This window comes from Scaptodrosophila lebanonensis, unplaced genomic scaffold (assembly GCF_003285725.1).
Source record: "Scaptodrosophila lebanonensis strain 11010-0011.00,11010-0021.00 unplaced genomic scaffold, SlebRS2 tig00000053-arrow-pilon, whole genome shotgun sequence".
Taxonomy (NCBI): domain Eukaryota; kingdom Metazoa; phylum Arthropoda; class Insecta; order Diptera; family Drosophilidae; genus Scaptodrosophila; species Scaptodrosophila lebanonensis.
The window spans coordinates 3204391-3219349 of record NW_022060548.1 but is presented as its reverse complement, the minus strand read 5'-3'; the positions used below and the strand labels follow the sequence as shown (position 1 = coordinate 3219349).

The window sequence follows — 14959 nt, the reverse complement described above, 5'->3', positions numbered from 1 at the left end:
TGGAATTTAAACAAAACGTAATTTCTAAAAATTGCAATATTCAAAACTAAGTCAAATAAGTTTTGATTAATTTTTCGTATTTTGTCTCTTCCTTCAAAATCTAAATTTATGTTGTTTTGTGAAAATGGTTTGTGTGTATTTTGTAAATTGTAAATGGTATAAAAATGCTTAGCTTTTTTAAATTATTATTATCAAACTTTTGTCTATAAAAAATACAAATATATATTTACATTTCCATTAAAAATGTTTAAGCTCTGAGAAACAATTGACCATTACTTTAAGTCGACCTTTTCTTTGTAAGCTGTAGCTCTATATAATTTGGTTTCCCGGTTTTTTTATTCAAATGCCAAGCCGAATATCTTTTGGTCCTTTTTGCCTTCCAAATGAGTAATTGTATATTATTTTTAACAAATTCAGGCGTTGTAATATTCTTTACGTTCGGCATGACCTCACGTATGTCGTGTGTAAAACTCATAACTTGTTATTAGTCTTCAAACATTCCGTTATCGGAAGCTCTGCCTTTAGTTTTCGGATAAATCAAAATTGTACTGTATTGTGAACAAACTAATGCGCTACTATAAAATAACGCATATGGAACAGAATTTTCACAACACAACAAACATATATCTTCATTACCACACAATCTAAATTTGTATTTTAATATATTTTATTTATTAACATTATTGTAGTTTAGAATTCAACCTAAAATCAAATGTAAATAGGCAGAGCAACTTAGAAATTAAAATTCTATTTTATAATATTTTTAGCTTTTAAAATACAATTATTTTTTCGATATTTACTCCTGCTTACAGAGAGGGCATTTAAATTTGCGGTACGGCTGGCAAAACCCCTCGATCGAATCGAGGTTCTTCAGAGCCGATTTCCCAATAATATTACTGAATATTACATACGTTCGCAATTCCACCCTCATTCCCAAACTGAAACTAGTAGCGGCTTAATGGCACTTAAAACTTCCATAAAAATATAGTATGTCGATTTAAGTTCTATATTCAATCAGAAAGTAAATATATATATAGATATCGATTGTATTCATGAACTAATTAAAATTCACTTACTTCATACCAGATCTAAATAATTTTGCAGCACACAGCAAGTGCTAAAAATTCATATTTGCTGAGAAATTGAATTATAAAATTACTACAAACTGCCCAGACGTCAAGCCAATCTGTCTAAAATATTCCAGCTCAAATTCATGTTTTTCCTAAGTGTACGGCTCTAATGATATATGAAGTATAAATGTCGTGACACTTCAATTCATTTTTATAAATTACTCCTAAGGATTTCTTATGCTTAACTCAAACAATTCCATTTGAATTTCAATTGAGTTTCTTCATTTTATTATCATTGGCAGTTTCTTGTGTTTAACTGTCGCTCAGAAATTTCAATTACATTTGAAGAATACTTCATTCTATATAGTTTTTCATAATGATGTCCTCATTCTGAATGCAAACTATTATTGTCGTGCCATTGTTTGCTCCAACTCGTTCAATATTTTATCACTTAATGTGCCTTGAAACGCTACAAAATTCCTTTGACATTGACGTGACAGATAAATTATTCAGGATTTAAAAGGATTGGCCGATTATAGTGTTGCAACAAATTTAAATTGCATGAAAGCTAAAATCGCATCGGCTAAGCCGATTGGCCAAAGCATTTAGAGTCGACACTCATTCAGGCAATTATTATTAACTCGGCCGGAGACACTTTTTGGCATTTATCTGTCCACCCTTACATTCCGAAATGAAGATATAATCGCATTTGTATTTGCATTGCACAGCAGGAAATCGAAGCTAACAAATTGTGAGCTGCGAAAAATATTCGTCTGGATTAAAGCTGTCAAAGCTATTTCCGTTGTGACCTATTTCTGTGTATCAGCTCCTTAATCAATTCCAACTGAAACTGAAAAATCGCTCTGACGTCGCCGGAACTTCTGTTTGCAACGCGTGTGTTTGCATAGCTTTTGATAGCACACTTTTATGTTGGTATGTATGTACGAGTGTATGTATCTGTGTGCGAACATCGTGCAAATGGAATGGCAAAAAAAATATATATATCAAGAAACTTAAATGGGTGGCCGTAAAACTTTCTGACTTCTGGACAAGAACTTTTCAAGCGAATTTGGGGCGCGTTGCAACTAAGCAATAAGGCCAGCAATAAATTGCACTTTACTGAACTCGAGCTCTACCGAGTGGATTGTAAAGACTGGCCGGCAGACAGTGAAATGAGTGGCATTTCAATAATGATATTCAACTTTATTAAAGAGGTGGGAATTGAAATTATTTTCGGTTTCTTAGTACAGTTAGCGGCCACTTCAAGATATTTTAAGAAGACATGTTTTTATTAAGCTGGCAAAAATTATTGTTGCCACATTCTTTATAAAATCTTACCACAAGATGTTGTTCATTAATATATCTCTCTTTATTTCATAAGCACACAAAAACACAAGGAACAATAAATTAAAATGCATCTTATATTTAGTTCATTAATATATCTCTCTTTATTTCATAAGCACACAAAAACACAAGGAACAATAAATTAAAATTCCCGCAACAAAAAAACAAGATAAAAACTAAATGAAAATGAAAAAATAAATTATGTGTCCCGCCAGCACACTGTTTTTATAATTCCAGCAAATAGTAATTAGAGATATTATAAACATATATTAAAATAAAGAATAACTAAGAATAGCAGCTGTTACTATGCTACAAATGGCATGCTGAAATACAAGTGATATAATTAATGCCTTCAAAATATATTTCAAATCGGTCAAATTTAAAAAGTTAAGAGAGAATAGAAAGTACACACAGAATATATACACTATATCTTAACCATAATATACGATATTACTAATGCCTTCAAAGTATTCAATCAAATTTCAAAATTGAAGAGAGAATAGAGAGTCCATGCAGAATATATATATATAATGTATCATAACCATAATATACGAAACAAACTAAATATAAGATGCAATATACATTTGTTGTCAAAACAGAAATGAAAATAGCAATGTTTGCTTCCAAAAGAGACAAGATTGAGCAGATTGCGGAATGATTGATTGAATGGTACGAATAAATATTAAGTAGTACGCTTTTTCATGAAACACATAGTTTTATTAATTATTTTTTTTTTTTAAATGTATGAACAAAATTTAAAACTCCACGCAGTGTTAAGCTAAAGTAATGTCATCAAAATACTTTAAATTGTTATGAAAAGAATTCTAATAGGAGGTAATGAAAAGCACAAACTATATGTGTGAGCATTAATTAATCAGCTTCAGCTTTTATTTAATATTTAGTATTTTTGTTACAAAAGAAATAGAATTGTTATTTATTGAATTTTTCACTAAGCTACTTAACTAGTAATTCATAAAAAAGCAGTGCATTGTACTTAGCAACAACTAACTACTCTACACTACACAGTGCGGCTCTTTTCTCCACTTTAGTTTACTTTGCTTTTATTTATATCAAGCCCCTCGTTAAGCCTGAAATTCGATGTGCAATGCTGTGGCACATAGTATAGCTCATTAAATCCGCGCAATCAATTAACCAACTAATTAACTAATAGCTAAGTCGTAGACCAAATAACCGAGCAATAGACGATGTGCGAAAATAGCTGTTGCATTCGCCATGGTGCGAGCATAAGTCGATGCCTGAGTTTGATTTATGGCGCGCAATAATAATCTTCATTTGCATGTTTCAGTTGGCTACAAAGCACATACACCACCAACACACACACACACACACACATACACACACATACACACACACAAACACGCTCACATGCACTGAGGCTGCCACAACGTGACGGCAACAAAACTTTATGCATTTGCGAATAGAGCAAACAACACGGCGTATACTTAATATATAACAAGCAAGCGCAGCAGAAACGGCAGCAGAAATAACAAAAACAACAAGTTGCACTTCCGGCAGCAAGTTGCTCTTTTCACAAACAAACACACACATACAGATTCACCGCAATGATGAGGCGGCGGTGAATTCAGCTCCATTCGCTGGAGATGAGCGAGAAGTTCGTGAATTGGATTGAAAACTTGATTTTCCCGGTAGGGAAAGAACTTTACACTAAAAACAAGCATATGAATATATTCGAATTTTTGAAAAAATGGAAATTATTAGATTTACGTTGATGTTAAGCACAGAAGCCATAGTCGTGCATAATACTAACTATTGGAAAGCCCTTAAGTTATCAATTCGCTTCAGAACCAAAGTATATCAAGTATATTATTTATTTATTTACAATAAATTAGAAAATAAAGTCAAACATAAACATTTAAATGAAATAAAAATGCTTAATAGTCGTAAAATAAAGTGATTTATGATAAAGTACGTAAAGTAATTCTTTTTCACCTAAAATTCTTAAATATTGGGAGCATTATATTTCTAGTCTATAGATATCTCTTATTAGACAATTCATTGAGAGGTAATTGAAAATGAGTCGACAATTTTATAAGCATTAACAATTGATAATTACTTTATTTATTTTTCTTCAATAATAAAAACAACAAAACATAGTTCACAGTTTTACTAAAAATTCTGATTATAAACAGTTTTGAATATACCTGAATGTTGTGTGCTCAGATTAAAAAAATTCTAGCGTAAATAAAGAAAGACTTTAAATTGAGCAGATCTTAACAATTTACATATTTGTAGCTATGACTAACTAAAAACGATATTTTTATAGAACCATTCAAAATTGTCAATTAAAATCTATCTATAGATTTTTTACTATCTATACTTCAAAGTTGGGGAAATATTATTTTTAAATTGCCTCTGATTTGTCAATAAATGCCAAAATTAATTACTTTTATAAAACTCCACATCTCTGACCCGATATTATCAATAGTATAAAGACGTCGGCTTAGAACTCAGATTATTTGCCTTTCATTTGTTGAAGAGGTGCAGTCTGCTTATTACATTTACAAAATTCGTTTCTAAGGTATTAAACTGTGCTGTACATTGTAAGCAAAGCAATTACTATTTTTCTGTAATACAGCTGTAAGCTTTAAGGATATGAGCGTGGCAAAATATTAAATCACGCTGCCATCCCTGTGGCCGTAGCCACAGCCTCCCCCCATTGGGAAATTACTTGAGCCAAGAGCAAGCGCGCAGTTTGCAATTTTCTTAGCCCTCCATCTCCACACTGATTTATGTAATTTTGTATTCCAGCACATTTCTCAAGCTCCCTTCTAACACACTTCTTCTCTTCCCTCGTCTTTCGCAGATGTTCGCTTCATTAACGACTTAGCGCAGCGTGAAAGCAAAAACCGTCGACTTTAAATGGTCGAGGCGAAAAGGAAGAGCTAACAGGGGCGCAGGAAGACAGCCCAGGAAACTGAATACATTTTTGCCAGCGAATTTAGCTAATGAGTTATTATTAATATATATTTTCTATGGGAATTTACGAGCGTGCAAATGGAAATTGATATTAGGTTGTAAATAAAAGCCAGCAAGCTAAAAAAAAGGGATAAAAAGGAAAGCTGTAGATACTTACGAGTATTTCCCAGAAAAGGAAGAAAGGAAAAGAGAGAAATCAACAATAAAATTAATTGGGAAAGGTTGATTGAAATATTTAAATTAAGATGGCCTCACCACCGGAAAGTCCCATCGAGGAGGTGGTCTATGAATTGGAACACACACGCGTGCCTAAACCCATTCCTGTAGCCCTGGAAGATTTGTGCCGCCAAACGAAATTCACAAAACAGGAAATCCGCGTCATGTATCGCGGATTTAAAACGGTAAGTGTGAGAGATTCTGTCAGACAGAGATACAGTATACACGCATATGGCACATACTATATATCATAATTCATATACGAGTAGTAAATGGGAATTTGCACACTCACCCACTCACATACACACACACACTCACACTAAAACTCTTTGCAAGCGTAAAGCACTCAAATTTATGAGAAGCTGTAAAAAAAACGCTACACAAAAAGCGCACTGGAAACAAAAGCCAAAGCCATGTGGTCCATGAGCGCGATAGCTGGCCGTGTTGGGAAAGAACGAGCGATAAATGGCCGTCATTTTAATGCACGTGCGTTTTGAATTTCATTGCAGATATACTGCAGATATAAGTACAAGTATATCTGTATATGTGTGCACACCACAATAAGACACTCAAGCCACAAACCCACACACCTTCGTGTGTGCATTGTGTTTCTCACATTTAGCTTCGATGTACATATTTCCATGTACTATACACTTTTGTAAAAGAACTATAAATTCTTATCAGAATTCTAATTTATACCATCTGATATTTAAACTTTATATTCAGTTTCATGCTGCGATCAACAACAAATAATTTTCCACAAAAAGGGCAACGAAGGGATTATTTTTAGCGAAAATAAAACTATTATCTTATCTTATCTTATCTTAGCGCCCCAATTATTTGCAGTATTCCTTAAATTCTCTTTAAAAAAAAAACTATTTTAGTCAAATTATGTAATTAAATAAAATGCTTTTTAAATTGCATTAAAAAACCTCGTTCGACTGTCCTATATTTTAGTTCTAGATTCTGAAACAAATTTCCATTCACGGCTATTTATGTGGAAGTTAGTCTCTAGTTATTTATAAATTAAGATATATGTTAATGTTTGGATTATTATTTTAAGAAAATACGTGGAATTAAAGCACCTTACAAATACGCTCGCTCATTTCCGGTTAGGCAAAATTCAAATCAGTTTGCTGACTAAACAACCTCTGAGTACGACACTTTTCGAAAAAATTTCGAATTTTAATAAATAATAAAATGGGGCTTCATAAATTATCCTCAACAACAAAGAAAATCAAATCCCAACCAAAATGTTATTCTGGAAAAACCGATGTCGACCATTTATTGACTCCAAGCTACAACAAGAGCTCCAAAAACTGCCACTAAGCTGAGATACTAGATGTCCACAAGAACCTATAACAAAACCTAAGTCGGGATGCTATCCAGGATCGCCTTTTCTCACAAATTCCAAGTATAACTTCACAGGCAGAGTGCTATCCGAAGTGCTTTTTGAATGTCTAAACATTTGGAAGTAAAAACTTTCAAAGAATCGTGCCATATCATTATTTTTTTTTTTTAAAGAACTGTTGGCGCAGATGCTGCTTTAGATTAAGATAGTTTAAGAGAATTATTTGAATTTTAGTTTAGGGCGAAAAGAGAGCGCGAGAGCGGCCGTTTGCGGACGTCGCCTCGCGCCCTTTTTTCGCCGCCTTAGGCTTAGTTTAGCATGTAAGCCTAAGTTGAAGTCAGTTGCAAAATAGAACCATATACAAGCACAATTGTTGCCAAATCGTTCACATTTCCGCATTAAAAAGTTAAAAGCAAGCGTCCCATTCTTTCTTTGTTTTTAATAATTTATATAAAATCATATAAATTTTCAAGAACTATATTATATATTTTTTAATGAATATAAAACACAATTAATGTTTGGTTTACAAATTGAAGTTTTGCCTAAAATCGGTGCTGATAATCATTATCATTAATTTCACTTTGTTTTATAATCAAATCACATACTTCTTTCTCTTCGTTACATCTCTCCTGTCGCCGCACTCATAACTCAGCATTAGAGTAACTCTCCTGGATGCGGTTGAGTTGGCGCGCCTTTCATTTTCATTACATTTCGCCTTTCACACACCAACATACTATATTGTCACATATATATTTCATAGCACTTTCTTTACTTGCAGGAATGTCCTGAGGGTGTGGTGCACGAGGATTGTTTTAAGGATATTTACGCCAAATTCTTTCCACATGGCAGTGAGTATTTCCTTGACTGTGTCCGTCGCCTTCGTTCAGTGCTTTTAGCTTTTGCTTTTTATAGTTGCGCTCCATAAAGCGCCACTTAAATAAAATTCATTTATGAGCCCCTGCAGCCGCTTGAGCCCCTCACCCTCACTCTTCACACTCATATGCTCATTACTAACGAAGTGTTGCCAAATTTTCTATTTTCGTTATAGATTCCAGTTTATATGCACATTATGTGTTCAAAGCATTCGATGTTAATTGCAATGGTGCCATTAGTTTTCGGGTAATTAAATGAGACTCATAATGTTATTGGATGTGTGTGTGTGTGTGTGTGTGTGTGTGTGTGTATCTGCTAAACCTATTATACATACATCTATTGTTTGCCCTTCCATTAGGATTTACTGGTCACCTTGTCCACACTGCTGCGCGGCTCAGTTTACGAGCGTCTGCGTTGGACCTTCAAGCTATACGATTTGAACGGCGATGGACGCATCAGTCGCGGCGAGTTGAGCGAAATCGTTTTAGCTATACACGAGCTTATGGGCAGGAGACCGCACCAACCGGAGGAGGATCGCAAAGCGAGGGATCAGGTAAGAGTTTACTGCCTCTAAGGAATTAAAGAGCTTCATAGTTTACTCACTCATATTTTTAGAAATTCATTAACCGTAAGGGCTTTAAAAAATAGAAACACCAAATTGGTACACATTGGCCTATATTTAGAAATTTAAATTCCTTTATCCTCCAATATCAGCACATGGTTAACAGATTTTGATTTTTAGATAGGGCTTTAGTTGTTTTTTATATCAAAGAGAATGATTTAGAATTTTTGAAACGTTCTCTATATTTCTTAGCTCTATTCACTCTGCAGATATTTCTTAAGGATTGCAAAGCTTCACAGTTTATTCAAGTTAAAGAATTACATGACAATTTGCATAGCTGCTATATAGCTATCATTATTTAAAGAAACTCATGAACCGTAAAGTCATTTGAAATTAAAAACAAGAAATAGTAACACATTGACGTATAGTTAGAAATTTAAATTCACGTTTGTTTTATAACTCCCGTAATTCGTGGAATTTTGAATTCAGTTTTAGTCGTTACCTCCAGTTAGTGCTTATCTGTCCGTATGCCAAGTTTCATCAGGATAGGTCAATTCTGAGGAAAGTTATAGCCATAAATAAAATCGCTGCCCATGCTCTGCTTGCAGCGCTGCCCGCAGCTGTTATTGTTGTTGCTTATATATACACGTATATAAACAAGCAAGTAATGTAAATGTAAAACTGTACATAAAGATGTCTTCTATGTATGTATTAAATACATTTTCTTAATTAATTTAATAAATTAATTACATTTTTTTTTAAATAGTTTAATTTTTTTTTAATATTTTTCTTTTTTTTAATTTTTCTTTTTTGTGGAATGTACTGTTGGGCTTGCTCGACTGTAGTGTTCTATCTTGTTTTTCCTTAAATATCTCGAAAAAGGTGTTTAATTAAAATTTCTGAAATACTCATAGATTTATAGATTCATTTTATAGACTTTATTCGAAACATACTTAATGGTGTGAATCATTTTTGAGTCCATTGGGTGATTTCAGGGGATTTCATTATTGATAATTTTGTAATATGATGAGACCTTATTGTGAATAAAAGTCCGACTCTCGAATAGACTTTATTCGCCCTTTAGCCTCAGCTATAATCATTGCTTTTTGTTGAACTAATCATATGAATTAGTAACCCGATATGGGTTGAACTTCAGATTATGATGAAGAACTTTAAAAACTCAAAAATAACTAATTTTGTTACGATACTTTTTGGAGTTTAACTCGATTTCTGCAGCAATCGAATCTAAGGCAGCAATATAAAATATTGAGGATACATATAGCTTAACAATTCTAAAATTTGGAATTAACATGCTTTACATGTTTCGCCTTTCAATTAAATACAAACTACAAGCTATTTTCTTCCATTTACTCTCTCAGAACGCTATTGCAACTTTCCAAAATCTTTTGAAAGATCTGAAATGATATACACGCAATAAAAATACTATATTAGCTCCGGCCTCACTTTTTAATTAAAAATGTCGACAGCGAAAGCAGGTCAGAAAAGTTTGCCCTGCTAATTTTCATTAACATAGAATACATTTATTTGGAAGGCAGACGGATCTGGCTACCTTTGCCCTACCTTGTGCTTATTGATTAGAAGTTTTTAACATTGAATATTTCATAATATATCTGTATGCATTTCAGGCAGAGAGGTAATGAAAATTTGCAATGTTTGTTATGAATTTCGCGATTTCATGCCCACATAAATCTGTTTAATTAACACAATCACAGATGCACTTGTATCCATGTTTGTTAATCAATTAAATCCAATTAGGTTGGACTCAACAATGCCCTACCACAGGCGTCATTGGGATGTCAAGTAGTCAGAGACATAAGCACAATGCCGCCCATTGATAAGCTTTGCCGCCTCAGTGCATTTCAAGCTGGCCGCACAAAGAGCTTCATTAAATGTGAAAGGATATGTCCGCAGTTATGAGCAGAGCACGAATATACACACACACCTATATATATATGTATATATATACTTGTATATATATGTATTTGTATAGATGGGGGTGGGGGTTGGTTTAGTTGTGTGTATTTCGATATCAGAGTCTGCATTATGCTGGCGCTCTTTTGCATGCTTCATTTTTTATGCAGGCACAACACTTGACATAACATAAAGCATACGTCACAGGGCGGCTCACGTTGCGTATGAGTAATTATAATTGTGTGCGCCGCGGACATAAACACAAACCCATAGTCAGTCAAACACACACACACACAATCACAAACACATTAAAGCACATTGAAAGGAATAATCATGCATTCATGTGTGTTCTCACTCAAGAGGATTGCATTTCAATGACGCAGCGGAAGCTTTGAGTATGTGTATGAGTGTGTGTATGAGTGTGTGTATGAGTGTGTGTATGAGTGTGTGTATGAGTGTGTGTGTGTGTGTGCGGAAACTGCAGCGGATATTTTATTTAATGACGAAGGTTTTACGCCATTTTATTGATAAATGCAAAGTGTGCTTGTGAAGTGGAATTGCAATGCGAATGCTGCTCTGGTTGAAAGGTTAAAGTTTACACTAAAAATCCATGTGCATTATATATTGACATTCTGATTGATGCAGCAATCTGAGCTTATATAATTTGAATAGATAAAATGCTTATCAGCTTATTTACATAATTTGTCAGCTTGTCAGCTATTTGTTGAATAAGATAAACGCGTTAAAAAGTTTAGCTTTTTGGATTGATTTTTTCGATATTGGGGTATTTCTAATAAAGTGCGATTTCATTGAATAGTATGATTAAGTAAATCACAAATCGATTTTGATAAATCAAAAACAATACCAACAGCTAAATTCTAAGAGCAAATAATAACCTTAAATCAAGTATCTCCAAAACCTATCCTAAGGTCAAAATGGAAAATAATTTTAAGAAAACTTTGTGCAATTACAAATGTTTGTCATTTTTGGATTGGTATTTAATTTGGATTGGTATTTTAATATTGCAAAAATAGAAAATTCTGCTTTAAGGATTCACGTTTTATGAATTCTTGATTAAGAAATGAATTAAACGAGGCCAGAGACGATCTGTACGAAATGTTGGACTTAGGGAAAAGAAATGAATTAAAAACTCAACAACAAATTTCCTTTATAATTTGTATGCTGAAAGAGGAGAGCTTTAAATTCATTTTTTGGGATCAATTTTAGACTAGTTTTCATAATAATTGCAATGCAAATTTTTACAATACCCTGAATATTTTTTTTAGAATTACAAATGGTAAATTGTGTGATGATTGAGATATAAAGCTCTAAAAAGTTTTGAGAATTGCTATTCAATAGCTATTTAGCCGAGAAATAATGAAATTTCCTTGTATCTTTCATTTTTAAAACACACTTTGTTAATCCTAACACATTTTTCTTTAAGGTCGATCGTGTTTTTCGCAAATTGGACTTAAATCAGGATGGCATTATAACCATTGAAGAGTTTCTCGAAGCATGCCTTAAGGATGATTTGGTAACGCGTTCATTGCAAATGTTCGACAACGACCTTTGATGACAAGCAGATGAGCCGGAAATACGCAATACCAGGACTATAATATCGCTTATAGATCTCTAAATCTAATACACAATGTCGTATTGCAGACAGGCACTTATAGTGAGTTAAGACAAAATGTGCAACAAAATGCAAAACAAACACCAGAAACATGCAACAGAGAAGTAAACATTATAGAAATTAACATTAGTTTAGGCAGCTACGTAAACAAATCGAAATATCGAAACTAAAAATATATGAGTGTGTGTAATTGTACAACAAGAAGAAGAAAAGACGAGTATGAAGAATAACAGTAAAATGAAAAACAAATTTAATGATAAAACTAACAAAATATATAAGTATATATATATGTAATTTTTGAGCATATTATGAATTTAATCCTGCCGTAAAGAGCGAATTGGTCTTATATGTATTTATTATAAATATATAAAAAAATATATATATAACTATGTGAACTTAATTTCATGGAATTAAAATGAAACCACCAACAAATGAAGAACAACACAGCAACAACAACAACAACAAATACACTAAGCTAAAGATAAATAAATGAATTGTTCAGAAGAGGAATTGGTAAATTGGAGAACAAATTTAACAAAATACGCAACACGATTTACTTTACTCGCTAAAATATGAATAAATTACATAAATACTAAGTGTAATTTAGCGCAAAGAAAAACCAAAACAGAACAGAACGTATATGTGTGATTTAAATTACTTAAAGTAGCTTAAATTTCAACTGAATTGAATGCATTTCACACCACATTTTCAATTTAATTTTGTCATACTGAACAAATAATCATAACATAAGTTTAACTTACAATTTCGTTATGAGAAACTAATTCATAAAATTCATAATTCATATTTCGAATTAAAAAAGAAAGAGCAAATTATTATGCTGATATATGTACTTATGAAGGGAGGCAGAAAGTAACATTTTATTATTTAATTACACTTCAAATTTAACACATATTTCCATTATTTCACTTTCCTGCAACTTTGCTGTCAATTATGGCATAAATAACATATTTGACATTCGGAAATCAATTCCATTATCGAATCAATAATAACAGAAATATGCGAAATTAATTTTCAACATAAACGTTTGCATTTTTTTCGCCACAATTCAATGAATTATGCAAAATACGACGACAACCACTTGAAGGGGAAATTTTGCAAAAATAATAGCCGCAGATTTCCTATGAAATATTTATATGTATTAAAACAATATTGTTAAATAAAAATAAAGCCAACCACCGATACTAAGTATATGAAATAGCACCTGACAATTACAGTTTATTTAATATTTATAAAGCAGCTTTTGTTATTATACAGAACAACAACAACTACAAAAAGCACTGCACAGCCTGCCTTTACCATGAAATTCAATTTGCATTTTCGATTTTTCATGTTGTGTGAAAATCAACGCCCAGGCCATGATCCTTACAACACATCATCAATTATTTGCATCGCACATTTTGTGCAATATTTTCAAAGGTATTTTATTCATTTTGTTGGCCAAAGTTAGCATATCAGACATGCAATAATAAAAAACAGTTGCAAAACAAAAGGTTTTAGCAATATTTACATTCAAAGCATGTACTTAACACATAGTCAAGACAATCAATGTGGTTTGATATTTCCTTTCATTTACACATACACATGATCTTCCATTGTTATCTCTAACAAACAAAACAAAAACAAAAAAAAACAAAAAAAAACAAAAACAAAAAACTACAAAAACTCTGAAAATAAATTAAATGAACTACAAATTAGGTGGAAAATGTTTGTGTGCTGCCTGAGATACTGGCATTTAACTTCCTATGTTGCCAATTGTTTACCATCTAAGCTTGCTTTGAAACAAATGTTAATTGACTGTCCAAAATGTGAAGTATTACAACAATTTAGTAACTAAGTAAGAGATCTTTGCCTGAAATTCAATTCCTGAAAGCACTATATCAGCTTTTATGTACCTTGTGGAATATTTTGTGCTATTTCAAACTTTCCAGCTTAACATTCAATACTCATTACAACGCTATTATCTTGTTAAGGTCTAGCTTAGATTTCTAAAAGAAATTCTGCCAAATATGAAATACACATTCCTCTAAAAGTTCACCATACGAACTATTTCAAAACTCTTTTAACTATTTTCTCTATACACTATCTTCCCCGCTTCGAAAATTACTGAAGCTATGGTCAGACTGACAAATGATTTGCATAGTAGTCCTTAACTTGCAGCTTCAAGTAAAAATGTAATAAAATGAAGCATTCTGCTGCAACAAACTTTGAATAGGAAACAAATTTGTTTACACATTATTCGCATGTCTGACCACGACTCAACTTTTTCAAGGCAGTTGATCGACCATTTTCGACAGCCTAATATTTGTTTTAAAGCAATTTTAGGCACACAATAGCTTTATAGCAACTTAACTTAAGTCCACCCTCACTCATTTCCTTCACATCAATCCACAGTCTATAGGGTCACTGTATTTCTGCAATTTCATGATCAAGTCAAATAATTGGCAATACTGAGAGAACGCTTTAGCACATACATACCTACTTAGTACATACCGACTAAATATGTATAAGTATTAACCCCTACAATGGATAACTATGCGACCTATTTGGTAAACCACCCGGCAATTTAAATTCTATCTAGTAACAAATTTATGCAATATTAACGTACTTGTACACTGTCCACTAGGTATGATGACATGATTGCGTTGATGGAATCAATGATTAACACCTACTATACACCTAAATGTCTAGTAAAGTAAATAAAGAAATTATGACGTCTATACTGAAAACGAAACGCTTACATAAGAAATTCAAAATTTATTTTACTAAATATGGAACTTTGATTATTTTTAGCAGCTAATTGTTTAGTATGAGTAAATTATATTAAAAAAATAAACAAATTGTTTAAGTGTCTAAGAAGCTATTCCAAAGAAAGAAAACAAAACATAAATACTAAATTAAAATGAAATCCAATTACTAATTCGTATTGGCTTAGCTAAGCAAAAGAAATAAATAACCGACATATTTAAATACTATTTACATTTTTAGTCATGTTTTAGCTA

General features: G+C 32.4%; 1 protein-coding gene across 1 annotated transcript in view; it reads left to right on the top strand.

The window, feature by feature from the left end:
* Positions 1-12070, top strand: part of LOC115624196 (Kv channel-interacting protein 1) — a 29871-nt gene extending 17801 nt beyond the window's left edge. The window contains exons 2-6 of the mRNA XM_030518798.1: positions 5260-5773; positions 7718-7787; positions 7988-8058; positions 8171-8365; positions 11751-12070. Coding sequence (XP_030374658.1) covers positions 5618-5773; positions 7718-7787; positions 7988-8058; positions 8171-8365; positions 11751-11879 — 621 coding nt within the window. The 5' untranslated portion in view covers positions 5260-5617 and the 3' untranslated portion in view covers positions 11880-12070. The remainder of the gene's footprint in view (positions 1-5259; positions 5774-7717; positions 7788-7987; positions 8059-8170; positions 8366-11750) is intronic.
* The last annotated feature ends 2889 nt before the right edge of the window (positions 12071-14959 follow it).